General features: G+C 38.3%; 1 protein-coding gene across 2 annotated transcripts in view; it reads right to left on the bottom strand.

Moving 5' to 3' along the window:
* The window catches only part of LOC142151407 (serine protease HTRA1-like), a 54,090-nt gene that overhangs the window by 21,536 nt on the left and 17,130 nt on the right, over positions 1 to 15,424 (bottom strand). The window contains exons 6-8 of one of the 2 annotated variants that reach the window (XM_075207012.1): positions 10,316 to 10,430; positions 7,021 to 7,078; positions 4,693 to 5,077 (exon numbers count right to left, since the gene is read on the bottom strand). In XM_075207012.1, the coding sequence (XP_075063113.1) occupies positions 4,996 to 5,077; positions 7,021 to 7,078; positions 10,316 to 10,430 (255 nt within the window). In that variant the 3' untranslated portion in view covers positions 4,693 to 4,995. Of the gene's footprint in view, positions 1 to 4,692; positions 5,078 to 7,020; positions 7,079 to 10,315; positions 10,431 to 15,424 lie in introns of those variants that run through there. The other variant, XM_075207011.1, reaches the window with a different exon arrangement.

Here is a 15,424-nt window from a genome sequence, read left to right as displayed (position 1 = left end):
GATAGCACGAGATTTCTGTAGTGAAGAAGATAATAATAGATTGGACAAGTGTCTTAGTAATAGTTCTACTGACTTAGAAAACTGTGTTTTCAGGGAATTTTTGAAGGTGACATAAGGGACTGTCATGCGTTTAGCAAAGCTGAGTACATAGTCAAGGATGGAACCCAGTCAGTGGGCTTGGGGAACTGGGCAGAGTGTGAGGCTGTCAGCAGTGCGGTGGACTAGAGGTAGTGACACAAGGAGGGGGGGAAATAATGAGTCCTGTTTTGGGTCTGATTCATGTCCGAACGCAACTTGCACATAAACTGCGTTTTTAAAAAGAGCATGCAGCTTGTTCCAGCCGTATTCAAGTTCAAGTGCATCTAAAGATACGTTATCTGGGTGGAATTAGGCTCTGCCTAAACAGTGCTTGTCATATGTATACACCCAGAACAGACTGCTATATATGTACATGTGTAAGTACAATAAAAGGTCCCATCAGAACGCGTAACCCTTTTATTTCATCAAAATTTAAAATAACAAATTTTAGCAGTATAATCATATACATAAATGAAGATTTCAATGTGTACTGTACATACATTGTGTATTTAGAGTATATCTTAGTTGCGTACAGTTATGTGATAGTTATTCACATGCATAAGTGTCATTCTTAATTCATAGAATATGCTGTGTCAGTCATCACTATCAGTCAGCATTTACAACTGACCTGTAACGGGTGCCAAAGATACGGCATACTTACAACAAACACAGGCCTTGAATTGGCCACATCTGTGTTGGAACGCCCTTACTTTCGTAAATGACCTATGTTAGTGTCGCGTCTCAAGTCATAGACAGTTAGAGTCAGTTTCGTGCAGGCATAAATTGCATTGATTGGCATAATGTCCATTTTTTGGCATGCACAGAGCTATTTAATACAAGATATGCTACACAATCAGATGCAAATCAGGCCCATAGAGTTATAGGTAGCTTTAGGACATCACAAGAGAATGAGTGGAGAGAAAGGGTGTAAGGTGGTTTTAAACAAGCCATTCAAGTAGTTTGGAAGCAAAGGAAAGGTGAGAGAGGCAAGGTCGGGAGTTGAATGGCGTCATAGATCTGATGAAAGACGATTTGTTGATGGTGTAGGTTTCGACTTTGAAGTAGGTGGCGACGAAGTAAGCGGAGAATTGGATAGTAGTGGGGGTGAGCAGGGAAGCAAGTTGAAGGTGACAAATAGGTGATTTGTTTAGGTTGTCTGGGTGGGTGGATATTAAAGTTGGTTTGCTTTGAGAGAGAAAGGGTGGGAGCAAGATTTTCTCCATTGGCACTCAGTGATATTTGAACACTTGTTCAAATGGTTGGTTTACTTGGGGTGTCAAAGTTGGGGTATGGATTTCCAGAGATGATGTATAGTGGCTGATGCTTCCTCAGCTAGAGTTGCTGTGAGTGTAGTGTAAAAAATATTGCAGTATCAGTGCAGGGTGATCAGTGCAGGTGAAGGACAGATGAGCAGTTGAAGTGATGCAGAGAAGAGGATGTGCAGATGGATTTGAGTGCAGTTGGGATTGCGAGAGACTTAACTGAGATAGAAGGGAAGAAGGTTGTGGTCAAAGAGTGACAAAGCCAAGTTGGAGATACTGGAGATGGCACAACAGGTTCAGGGAGTGTCCACAATGATGGGTGGGAGATAATGTTAATTGGGAGAGTCCACAATAATGTGAGGAGTTTAGAGGCAACAGTGCCAGTAGGGATGTCAATGAGGTTGTTGAAATTCCTAGAATAAAAGTAGGAACAATTGTGACCAAAACTATTGGCACCTTGATTTTTCTAATTTTTTTTTTCACTTCAGAAAAATGTTAAACTTGAAAAATATTTTGGTATCCACGTATGTATTTCTTTCATTTGAAGTGGGAAAAAAACCCAAAAAGTTTACTAAGTCGTAGCTTTTTCTACACAGAAATCCTTAAATGGGCCAGAAATATTATTAGCACCTTTAGTTAAGTAGTTAGATATTAATTAGATTTAAAACAGGTGATTTTCCTTCACTTTGGAACTGAACTCACCTGTGAGTAGGAGGTGCCGCTATAAAAAAATCAACTATTAAAGAGCTTGAATGGAGCAAAGGACTCATTCTTCTGTTTTATGTCACTTTGTGCACTGCTTGAGCGTGAAGAAAAGAAAGAAAGCCATAGAATTGTCTGAGGAGGTCAATCTCAATGCCACACATCAATCTATAGGGACATTGATGTTCCCTTTTTCACCATAGTCTTATTAGGATGTTTAGGACCCATGGCTCTGTAGCCAACATCCCTAGAAGTAGAGAACCTGATCAAAGATCATGGACAGATAACACTGAATTAGAGCTTTTTGCTAAAGCACATCATTCCTCTGTTTACAGAAAGCTAAATGAAAAGAACACCTTCTTTTTAGCCAAACTTGGAGGCGGTTCAGTAATGTTTTTGGGTTGTTGTGCTGCATTTGCATTTGGCTTTCTTGAAAGTATGCATGGCCTTCATGAAATCTGGAGATTAGCAGGCCATTTCGGAGCGCAATGTTGAATTCTGTGTCAGAAAGCTGTGACTCTGGAGGAATGTCATGGATCTTTCAGCACGAATATGAGCCCAAGCACACTTCAAAAAGGGTCAAAATGAGGTGCTGGTATGTTCTGAAGCGGCCAGTAATGAGTCCAAATCTGGTGAGATCGGAAATCAACACTTGGCAGAAGGCCTGCTTCAAGTCTGGGAGAACTGGAGCAGCTTGCACAACAAGAGAGGAACAAACTGCCAGTAGAAAGCTGGTCAATTGTATTTATTTTTACGAAAGACTGTGCTACCAAATATTAAGTCAAAGGTGTCAATAATTTTATCAATGCCATTTATTTTCACATTCTGATTTAAAAAAATAAGGTAAATTCAGAATAAAAAAAACAAAGGTTCTGTATGGAACAGACAAAAGAGGAGATCAAACAACTGACTTGAGACAGACAGGGTGGCAAAATAAACCCAACTTGTCACAGGGGTTTGGCTTGTTTTTTTAGTTTTTTTGTTATCTTTTACTTAATTTTATGTCATATTTCAACAGTAAGAGTCATTCTATTGATCTGTATCTACCCACTGACAAGTAACAGATAACTTTTGCATTCCTTGATATGGAAAGTTTGAACACATTCAATGTATGTAAGAGATGCATGTAACACGATAATCTTTCTGCATCAGTATGACCGGAGCCTTGCATTACTCCTCTCTACTGTTGGGGAACCTTGCGTCTTCCACTTTATAACTCTCAGCCTGTGATTTATAGCTTTCCTTCATTTTCCTCCCAGGAAATCAGGACAGATTGTTTATTTATTTTCATGTTATCATATATTATTTTTTTTTAATAATGGACTGACAGTTGAATACGTCTGATTTGATAAAATTCAGCATACCTCTTAATAGGTTAATACATATTTAAATGGCTGTGGGTTTAAATGCTAGAGGTGTTCCAAAGGGAGAGGGGAAATTCCAGAGAAAACACCAAGGACGCAAATCATGTTGGGCGCCCCTTCCAGTCTGATTCAGTTAGGCTTTGGTGTTATGCGTCGATAATGAATATATTACAATAAAACATTACAATCACTATCCCCGGTTTATACTATTTGGCAACGTGAGCGCTATCACAAAGTATTTGCTGCCTGACTTGGCGGAGGCAGTGCTTTATGTGGCTGCACCAGAACTAGTGAATGATATTCACATGAAGGGAAGATGCCAAAATGTAAAACAATTACTGCAAACATCTCTGGACAGATGGAATGTTTTCTTGGAGCCTTTAGAATTAGAGGTATAGCTCTGCAATAATCAGCGTCTTCTGTTTGCCCAGTTACAATATTCCTTTGATTTCGAAATCCTTACAATTGCATATTACTATAACCACTATTTGACCTGGTTGGTTGTTTTTATTCAGTGCATGTATTTAAGGCAGTCTCTATAAAAAAAATTACTTAAAAAAACCCCTAAAACAACAGACTGACAATGCAGACTGGTCTTCCTGTGTTGTTTTTTCAAAATCAAAAAGGCCATTCTAACAGGGGAGATAGAGCAGGAGATATACAAACATTGTGTAAAACAGCAACTAACACATACCTGCCCATGCTCCCAGAATGTCCAGGAGACTCCCAAATTCCGGGTAGGTGTCCCAGACTCCCGGGAGAGCAAGCAATTCTCACGCATTCTGCCCGCCCCCTAGTGATTCGTGTCATTGTGGCCCTGTCCTGTGACGAAATGTAGTGCACACATCACAGGGGAGGGACCAAAAGGATATGATTCATGGCGCCCTGCCCTCTCCAGACTTGTTTTTCACTTCCCCCCAAGATCTCTCGGAGGCGAGGAAGTAAAAGTAGGCAAGAATGAACAACATAAAATCATATTAAGGGATTCAGGAAATTGATGCTAATGGAAAATACATTTTGGTGGGAAATAACAAGTTTGGAAAATTATATTAAGATACAGAGAAGCCCACATGGACTGAGAATTGCAATAAAAGTGCGAACTTTTAATACATTTAATATAGAATTTATTACATCCTGGAATCAAAGAGTAACAACATGTTCCTTTAATCTTCTAACGTTAGTACTTATCAGACACAAGAAACAAGAGCAACTAAACCGGGATTCTAAAATACAGGACTTACTAGTACAATGAAAGGATAATGTTGACTATGATATGAGTCTTAATATTAAAGTGGAAAAATTAGGAAAGAATTTAACAAAAGAAACAAATTAAGATCCAAAGAGAAAAATGGGACTAAGATAATAATATATAGAGATATTTGCACCTGGAAACACTTTATATCTGATCTATATAGAATAAACAGTACACCTTTGAAATCTATAAGAAGAGGGGGTAGAGTTAACACCAGTACAGATATGGACTCATCTGATGCAGAAAGTGCTTCAGCGCTATCCGTTTCATCGTCTTCTTTAGGAGACCAGAGGGACACAGACCCAGATTGTCAGGATCAGACAAAAGGCACAAGATTTTATTGGTCATGCAGCACACGCCGTTCCACAAAACCACGAGATGTGGACAAAGGAAGAGGGAGAAGACCTCGATAACTAGCACTGTGATAGACAAGTCAAATGTTGTCAATTTGTCACACACTACACTGTCTGAGATTCAATTGGGGGCTTTATCAAAGGTACTAAATTTGGCACTGACTACAGTTTAATAATTTTAATAGTATTCTGGACTGAATAGATTTGCTAGGAAACTTACGCTTGTAGAAAGCATTGTCATACAATGAAGGCATTATGTCTAATGTATATATGGATATAAAATATTTTACATAAGACAATGCTATTTTTGATAAGAACCTTTGAGAACTAATGAATTTACAATTAATTTTTCCAGACCATGCTACTGTCAGAGATTGAAATTATTTATTGGGTGAAAGTACTATATTAGAATGTGCACAATTAAATATACAACTTATTTATAAAGAATCTCTACTTTTTATCAATCTACTTCTAGACTTTTGGATAGAAAGTGTTCATAAATTCTTAATCATAAAATTAAATTCTTAATTATAGGGGTATCAAGCCTTATAAGGAGATTATTAAAAGGGATCAACTGGTATTTATGAATGCTGATAAAGTTTGGTTGTATACATAGCGATAGAGTAATTACTGATGTAGATATCTATCAGTCTTTGGTAAAAATGAACACATACTGTGGTATGAAGCAAAGCTTGACACAACTGCTAGGCAAGGTTTTTCAGTAGGTAGGTATATTAACAGAAGAATAGCTTTTTAATTTAAATACTTCCATGTATTATGTAAAGTACAGAAAAACTATGGTCACCTCCCCTCCAACCCCAGGAGGCCCATTGTCCCTTCTACTGGGTCTTTTAGGGAGAGTGTATCAGTAAATGTTAATATAATTTGCAACCCTTGATAAAGGATTTGCATACATATTTGTGCATATGTATGAATGCAGTTTATATTCTTTTATTCATACATAAGGTATAAACACAAAACAACATTGTTTAGATAATTATTATATATGTCATATATTGACTTTTGTATTGAATGTATTACTTTTTTATTAATTATTTCAAGTTTGATGGTAAAGGATAACTCAAGAAGCATGATGCAGCAATGGGGGCAAAACTTGCACCTTAATATGGAAATCTCTTTATGGGATTATGGGATTTATACCACCTGTTTGGACTGTTAACCCACACATGGATCATATTTTTTTTATTAATTAATCTAATTTTTGTTTGGAAAGGATCACTGGAAATATAAAAATATTTTCTGATATGGTTGAAACATATTAACTTTAATTTAATGTGAACTGTAGATTCATATCCATCTGCTATTCATTTTCTAGATTTTCCATTAAATAGTAAAACATTGTTTTAATATTGAAATGTGCATTTATTGTAAACCAAGCAGTAGTGATAATATACTAATTGCTAATTCTTGTCACCATGGATGTCTTATACATAATATTGCAGTGCCTAAGAATCAGTAAGAGCTGTTCATACTGGAACTAATTTGAAAAATGAGCACCAGAAGCATTATTAAAATTTTTCCAGTTGGATAATTCCTGAGAATTAGGAGGCACGTTTCAGACTGGCAGGAAATTAAATACAGAGCACCAGGAACTTTGTCAAAAACTACTGTTGAGTAGAAACTTCCCTTTACAAGGCAGCGCCGCTTTAAATTTAAGCTGCGAAGACGCCGATCTCCCACGAGTTGCAAAAACCGGGGTATGATACATTTACCCCCAGGACTCATCTACAAACATTGCATTCAGGAAGACAATTTGCACTGAACCACAGCATCCTTCAACAAATGGCTTTTACCTGTATAACGCAGGCTAGACGATGAAAGCAGGTGCCCAATTGCTTGTCATGCTATTAATGCAATTTTGTACTGTAAAACATTCATAGTAAATGAGCCTTGTTGTCCTCACTGTTTGTAATATATGCCTTTGCATAAGAAACTATTTAGAATACCACAGATGCCAGAACTCTGAACATAAGGAAAGAAACGCCTACCTTGATGACAGCTGTAGCATTCTCACTCCCATGTATTTCTTTTTTGGAAGGGACTTTCCTGTAGAAAACATATACAGCTGATGAGTAATAGCCAAAACCCCTATTGAAATTTACTTTTTCTTCTCTCTGAAGAACAGGACCATCTCCGCAAAATTTGGGGTTGAGGCCAAAGCTAAATCTGGGGGCCCCGCAATATACCAAAACTATAGAATACAGTGGCACAATTTTTGTAGAAGGATGAGTATGGGTGTCAGCAGTGGGATGGAACCTATATCAATAAGAACATACATTTTCGGGGATTATTTCTTGGGGGCGCAACAATTAAATAATAGTAGTCATAGTTAAACCTAATGGAAAACTCTACCTAACATTAACAAAAGAATCCCTATCACAAAATTTTATTCAATATGATACCCTAAAAAAAGTAAACAAAGTAAAAATATATTCTTATTTTAGCCAGTTAGTGGCAAAATTTTGAAATTGTTCTAGTCACAAATGTATTAACTAAGCAAGTATTGTGTCTAAATGCTACCATTACAAATATAATATTTACAGTATAGTTTCATTAACTAAGATGCTAGGTCACTGTCAAAGATGATTTTGATGTCTTCTATAAGTATAAGGATTCAAGCAAAATGGCAACTCAAAGCAATCTATAAGTCACAAAGTTAATTACTAAAGGAGTGAAGAGGGTCGGGACATATGCTATATTTATTTATTGACAATTATCTATATTGTATCAGTATATTCCACAGCTCTTTACACAGTAACATACAGACCAAGATGCATGAAGGCTTGTGCAGACCTATTCAGTAAAGCCCTAGAAACGAAGGACAACTAAAGTCTTTGGTTATTGATTTTCATGGTGGTGTTTAATGTATATAGAGCATGGCAGTAACTGCTCCTGGATACATTTATATATACATGAAAGCTGTGGCTGTGTTATCTAGGATACATATGTTTGGAAGATTTTTTTTTACCTAATTCACTGCCTGGGGCCTATGGCAATCACCTCATTGGCATTACCCTTTAGCCAGCCCTGCTCGGAAAATGAAAGATTATCAATTATTATATTCAACTCAAGTGTCTATCTGTTGATATCTACCATATGTGTGTGAATTTATTCACATAAATTCAAAATTTACCAAATATATAATGCTTATTTAGTGCTTTTTCTCTTGCATAACTCCAACCTCGGAACAGAGCATGATAAACAAAGATTAGATACAGTATTCCGATTTCCCTTAGTTGCTATCATAATGGATAAGGATTTTTTGTAGCTCAGCCTTCTGGCACAAGCAGATATCTTGTGTCCGTGGAAAGGTGGGAGCTTAGGTACAGTAAATGTGGACGTTCTTTCAGAAATTTGGGGGAATGGTTACTCAATGCTTTAAAAGAAAAGTAGCCAACCTTGAAATAGGCTGAAGAGTAGGTGCAATGTACAAGTGATAGGGCTGGTTTACTAGTCTAGTTGCTGCATTCTTCACAGCCAGTAGTTAGTGCAGATCCTTGTCTAGTAGACTTGAATACAGGACATTACACTTATCTAGACCAGAGAAGCATACAAAAGCATAGATTATGCTTCGTAGATCCAGAGGTGTTTGATTTGTGCTATGTTCCTCAGGTAGAAGAATTAGGTCTACTTGCCTAATTAGGATTGTAAACTGAAGTTGTTAATGTCATGCAGCACACAATGTAAGGAAACACTTATGTTAGTATGTAACATGTATTAGTGTTAGTTCAGCAACCTGACAAGCAACAATTGGGGTAGATGTGTTTGCAGGGGCCTGTTAATGAGTAGCAGCTCCAAGCCAGTGCTTGCACTATATTGGAGAAGTTAAATATTCTATGACTGTATATAATGAAATATAAATGTATCATGGTCAGTGCTCAGGACATGTTGGGTAGATGTAATGTTTTATGTCCATATAGAGTGTAATACAATTTTATTATAATCATGTTCAGTTCATGTTGGAAGGTGTAGTATCCTATGTCTATATAGAGTTTAGTAGAACTGTATTATAGTCATGTCCATTGGTCAGGTCATGTTGGGTTTGTAGTGTCCTATGTCTATACAGCTTTTAATATAATTATAACATAATGCCTTGTTGTCAGGTTATGTTGGTTGAAGAAATGACTAGCGTCTGTGGATATGCCCTGCGCCACTCCTGACATAAAAGTCAATTTCCTCAGATTAAATAAATCTTAGGGTTAAATGTATGATACCTTCTAAAAAGGATAAGTGAACATATTGCCCATAGCAACCAATCAGATTCAAGCTATGATGTTATAGAGAATGTTCTAGATAAATGATAGCTAGAATATGATTGGTTACTATGAGCTACACCTCCGCTTTCCTTTTTTAGAAGGTTTGATACATTTACTCTTTAGGGTGGAAGTAGTCAAGGGCCCATGTAGCAGCCACTTGGAAGTTCCAGTCTTCATTTTAGAATCATGTAGAATAATGGAAAACTCTGCTACAGATGAACCCAGAAACAAAGAATAAAATATAGTGTGTATTGTTTGTGAATATTAACAAAGTGCTGTGGGCAGTAGTTTCACTCACCTCTTATAGGTGATATAGGTGCATTAACTAGTGATCAAATCTCTGATTTCTTCATTAGACTTTATTGGGTTGATTCAACTAGCATCAACTATTGGCGTGTAGTGGTTAGCAGTTTTCTCACCTGCCTCCCCCCTTGTAATATTGTTTTCAATTTTGTTCTGAATATGTTCTGTGGAAAAGGGCGTAATTTACAACGGCCTGATAACCAGAACAGTGCCCGTCCACCTGGGAATGGGTCAGGCAGGCATAAGGATCCTGCTGTTACCTTAAGGAAGTATTTTACTCACAGGTGCACGACATAGTTGTGATTGCTGAGGTGTGTTTGTTAAGAATAAAAGGATTGTGGGATCTGGTGGGTGGGGCTTCCGACGCTGACTAGCAGCCGGACGATAATTAGGCCTGGTGGGTTTAGTTAGTGCCAGGAGGCCGAGGAACATTTAATGATTGTGTTACTGTGTTGTTGTGATAAAATAAAACAGCAACTGATTAAGAAGACCGGAGTAAGGACTCACTCATTCTGTAATTCTTAGAGTACTTAATCATCATTTAGTTTTTATTATTTATTTTGTGCTGTAGAAATTGTATTTGTTTTTTTTACTAATTATTTATGAATGCCGTAAGTATTAGTGTTCGCCAAAGGATGTAAACATCGTCCAGTTGGTCCCACTGCTGTAAGGAAATTATGTAAGTGATTAATGATGGAAAAAAAATAATCTGAAAGCTTCATACCTTTAAGTTGACGGTCATGTGACTCCGCTAGGAATTGCCTGATTCGATCAGATGGAATAGCAAATGATATCCCTGCTGTCACTTTTAATGTGTTTATACCTATGACCTCACCATCCTATAAGAAAGCAAAAATAAGGAATCATAAAATTTGATTGGTGTTCGGTAACCCATATCTACTGCACATATCTATACTAAACCAATAGAATCTGATTTGTATTTAGGGATTGTTTTATTTCAAACAAGTAAAGTAATTTAAATGTGCGGGTCGTGTGTTTTGGTAAATAGTGACAGGTAGGCTAGTACTTTAGGCAAGATTAGATGGCTTGTGGCAATGGAAAACTCTCTGTAGTGGTCTGTGAAGGCAACCAAAGAGCAGTGCGATTGATGCATATGTTTTTATTAATGATGCACTACTGTCACTACCTATCAACTGTTCTTAAATTTTTAAATGGGTTTGCACCAGAATTAACTGTTAAAAGTTACTATTTTATTATTTATAATTTTCTTTTAATTAAATTTTGCTTAATTTACTGATCAGTCTGCAACTGCATTCTGGTTACATAAGACACATACAGTACTACTGTCTACATATCTCCCACCATTTTAGAAAGCAAGAATCAGGACAAAATAAACCCCTCTCGTCCTCCACCCAAAAGACTATCTCATCCGCCCCCAAACCACTCCAATATCTGGTGGACTTTCTAGTGCTTCTCTCTCGTCATAGGTGATTCCCCTCTATGTAATTCTGTATACAGTTTGATTATTGTGTCTTTATTGATAAACCAGTGCACTTATTGGAATGTTTATATATTAAACCCTGATTAGTTTGTGGATAGCTGCCTAGGTGTGAAGTTATACCAGCACCACAGTGAGGGGTAAGGCAAATAACAAAGTGCCAACTCTCAGCAAAGTCTCACTTTTCTGGCAGTCGCTTGGGCACCCTTGACTGACAAGCAAGGGGGAAAAGCCAAGCTCACCTGGGTATCATCACCATGTTCATATTACTCTTCTATTATATTCTAAACAGACATAGGACACTAAAGAGGTACACTTTAAGTTGAGTTATTAGACAGAATAACTCAATTGTCACAATAACTCATTGTCACAGTTTACATACATATAAATATAACATATATATTATTATACAGCTGGCACTATAATATTGACATTACAAGCCAGAAAGTCATGTTTAGAGAATGTGTAAGAATTTACATATACCTGGAGACATATAAAAACTAAACCTAGGAACATTTGACAGCAGAACAGGAACTGTATGTGGGTACTGAGCACCTGAGGGTATCTGCTATCTAGAAATAACTATGGGAAAAAAATGTTACACGTTCTGGACATCTGAAATACCAGCAAAACAGATTCTGCCTGTACTTGTGTCGTAATATTATGGCTGGTGCTGAAAAGCTAGTTTAACAAGATTTTTTTAGTTTAATATTAATATCTGACATAGAGCAAACACCTGGGATGAAATGTGCAAGAAGGAACATGTGGTTCAAAAGCAATTTATCATATGAACAGTTTGACAGCATAAGCGCAGTCACTACAAAACAGTGACTATTAACGTAGTGGAACAGTTAATGATATTTAGCATTTTAATGTGCCGCTATATGGTTACTATTTATGGAGGGCCATCATCAACTTTTAGCCCCAGGACATAGTACTTTCATTGCTCGTTAAATCTTATACGACAGTTTGAAGAGTGATGTAAAAGGAAAAGAGGTATGATATGTTCATTAATTATAACCATATAATTACAGCCTAACTCCACAAAGTTCTGCCCAATTATCTTCCATTCATTATTTTTCTTCCTGTCTTGGCACACCACAAGTCACTATGTATTCAACATACTCCTATCCACTCTTTCTCTACCTCTTCACATATCATCTCTCCTCCTATCCTCTCTTCTCTCTCTCTACCTCTCCACATATCATCTCTCCTCCTATCCTCTCTTCTCTCTCTCTACCTCTCCACATATCATCTCTCCCCCTATCCTCTCTTCTCTCTCTCTACCTCTCCACAAATCATCTCTCCTCCTATCCTCTCTTCTCTCTCTCTACCTCTCCACAAATCATCTCTCCCCCTATCCTCTCTTCTCTCTCTCTACCTCTCCACAAATCATCTCTCCTCCATCCTCTCTTCTCTCTCTCTCTACCTCTCCACATATCATCTCTCCTCCTATCCTCTCTTCTCTCTCTCTACCTCTCCACATATCATCTCTCCTCCATCCTCTCTTCTCTCTCTCTACCTCTCCACATATCATCTCTCCTCCTATCCTCTCTTCTCTCTCTCTCTACCTCTCCACAAATCATCTCTCCTCCATCCTCTCTTCTCTCTCTCTACCTCTCCACATATCATCTCTCCCCCATCCTCTATTCTCTCTCTCTACCTCTCCACATATCATCTCTCCTCCTATCCTCTCTTCTCTCTCTCTACCTCTCCACATAGCATCTCTCCTCCTATCCTCTCTTCTCTCTCTCTAGCTCTCCACATATCATTTCTCCTCCTATCCACTCTTTCTCTACCTCTTCACATATCATCTCTCCCTCCTATCTTCTCTCTCTCTACCTCTCCACATATCATCTCTCCTCCTATTCTCTCTTCTCTCTCTCTCTAGCTCTCCACATATCATCTCTCCTCATCCTTTATTTTCTCTCTCTAGCTCTCCACATATCATCTCTCCTCCTATCCTCTCTTCTCTCTCTCTACCTCTCCACATATCATCTCTCCTCCTATCCTCTCTTCTCTCTCTCTAGCTCTCCACATATCATCTCTCCCCCTATCCTCTCTTCTCTCTCTCTACCTCTCCACAAATCATCTCTCCTCCTATCCTCTCTTCTCTCTCTCTAGAATTCCACATATCATCTCTCCCCCATCCTCTATTCTCTCTCTCTACCTCTCCACATATCATCTCTCCTCCTATCCTCTCTTCTCTCTCTCTAGCTCTCCACATATCATATCTCCTCCTATCCTCTCTTCTCTCTCTCTACCTCTCCACATTTCATCTCTCCTCCTATCCTCTCTTCTCTCTCTCTACCTCTCCACATTTCATCTCTCCTCCTATCCTCTCTTCTCTCTCTCTACCTCTCCACATATCATCTCTCCCTCCTCTCCTCTCTCTTGCCATCTCTCCACATATCTCTCCTCCTCCCCTCTCTTCTCTATACCTCTCCACATATCCTCTCTCCTCCTTTCTTCTCTCCTCTCTCTCTCTAGCTCTCCACATATCATCTCTCATCCAATCCTCTCTCTCTCTAGCTCTCCACATATCATCTCTCTTACTATCTTATCTTTCTCTACCTCTACACATGTCATTTCTCCTAATATGTTCTCTTTCTCTACCACTCCACGTCATCTCTCATTCATTCCTCTCTCTCTCTCTCTCTAGCTCTCCACATGTCATCTCTCTTATTATCCACTCATTCTCTTTCTCTCCACATGTCATCTCTCATCCAATCCTCTCTCTCTAGCTCTCCACAGGTCATCTCTTACTGTCCACTCTCTCTCTAGCTCTCCACATGTCATCTCTCCCTCCAATCCTCTCTTCCCTCTCTCTAGCTCTCCACATGTCATCTCTTATCCAAATCTCTCTCTCTAGCTCTCCACAGGTCATTTCTTACTGTCCACTCTCTCTCTAGCTCTCCACATGTCATCTCTCCCTCCAATCCTCTCTCTATTTCACCACATGTCATCTCTTCTGCTACCCTTTTTCTCTACCTCTCCATACTATCATTTCTCCTCCTATTTCCTCTTTATCTACCTTTCCATTTAATCATACCTCCCTCATATCTCCTTCTTAACCTTTTTGCTTGTGTCGTGAACATAGAGAACTTACAGTTAGTTAACCCTTCACATAATTGTAGGGAATAAGGCCTAATCATACCTACAGTGTAAGTATGTTATATAAAATTAATCCATTGATAAATTGAGCTACAAAAGTGTAAAATGTGAAGTCAGAAAGTCTTTTGTATGTGTATTCAGTGACTCTGTACATCCCCATGTTTGAAGCTGCCACAGGTTACACTCCTATCTTCTAAGAGCCCCTGCTGTGAGCTACATCCCGACACAAGTTAGTTTTTGGACACCTGAATAGACTTTGCGGAGCCGGTCACAGCTTGAAATCCTTGCAGCCAAAGACAGCATTTGAGGGCCTATACATGTATATAGGAATATGAGCTTCAAAGGAAAATGTCATCATAGTTCATATTTTGGTAAATCTGGGTGCAACTCCATACTGAGGAGCAGCAATCACACCAGGGTTGTGAATGACAGGTACTGCAGCATCCGAGAAGAGCTATAATCACATGTCTGTAGGAAAGGTATGTCACATTGTCATAATTTCCTCATGTTTGGTATTTAAATGTGCAGGAGATTATGACTGGTTTATTGAAGGGGGAGTTATGTCTCTGGGATATATCTTTGAAGAATTACCAAAGGTCAAACTTTTGGAATATTTGTGAGCAAACTATAATGACACCCAGGGGATATCCCTGCCTCCCTATTAGCATTTAACACTGCCCCTGTGAAAACCGTCCCATTTCATTTTGCTTAATAAACCTGTGTTGCGAAGGGGCAAATTATCAGTCTTTTGGGAAAGTCAATCCACTTTGATAAGCTGTCCATCTTCCTAGCCAATTTCCCATGGCACAGATTATGCAACTCATGTGATACTCTGAATGAAACCCCTTTTATTTTAAACTGCTTTGCTTATGTATGTTATGTGAATTGTTTATTAATTGCTTTTTTTAAAATATCTGAATGCCCTGTACACTTGTATATTAAATCTATAAATTTAGCAAGTTACGTTCTTGATACTCTAACGAATCCATTAATCTGTTAAGAAGAATATAGCTCGACCAAGTTAACTCTTTGAATGTCGGTGTGTGATTTGTTGATACAATTGATTAACAAGCTTAGTGTGTGCTTGCATGTACATTTGTGTAACAGTCTGGAGGTGTGAAGTTAACTCTTTGTGTGCTGGTGTGGGCCTTGCTAGCCTGTGGGTAGCCAGAAGCCTTGTGTGCCAGTGTGGGACAGTATATTGGGGTCCTTTTGCCCGTATTCAATAGGTGGTGGCAAAGGCTGAAGTGTGTGGGGGTG

This window comes from Mixophyes fleayi, chromosome 4, assembly GCF_038048845.1.
Source record: "Mixophyes fleayi isolate aMixFle1 chromosome 4, aMixFle1.hap1, whole genome shotgun sequence".
In the NCBI taxonomy this organism is placed as follows: domain Eukaryota; kingdom Metazoa; phylum Chordata; class Amphibia; order Anura; family Limnodynastidae; genus Mixophyes; species Mixophyes fleayi.
The sequence above is the reverse complement of the archived record's forward strand: the minus strand, read 5'-3'. Positions and strand labels throughout refer to the sequence as shown.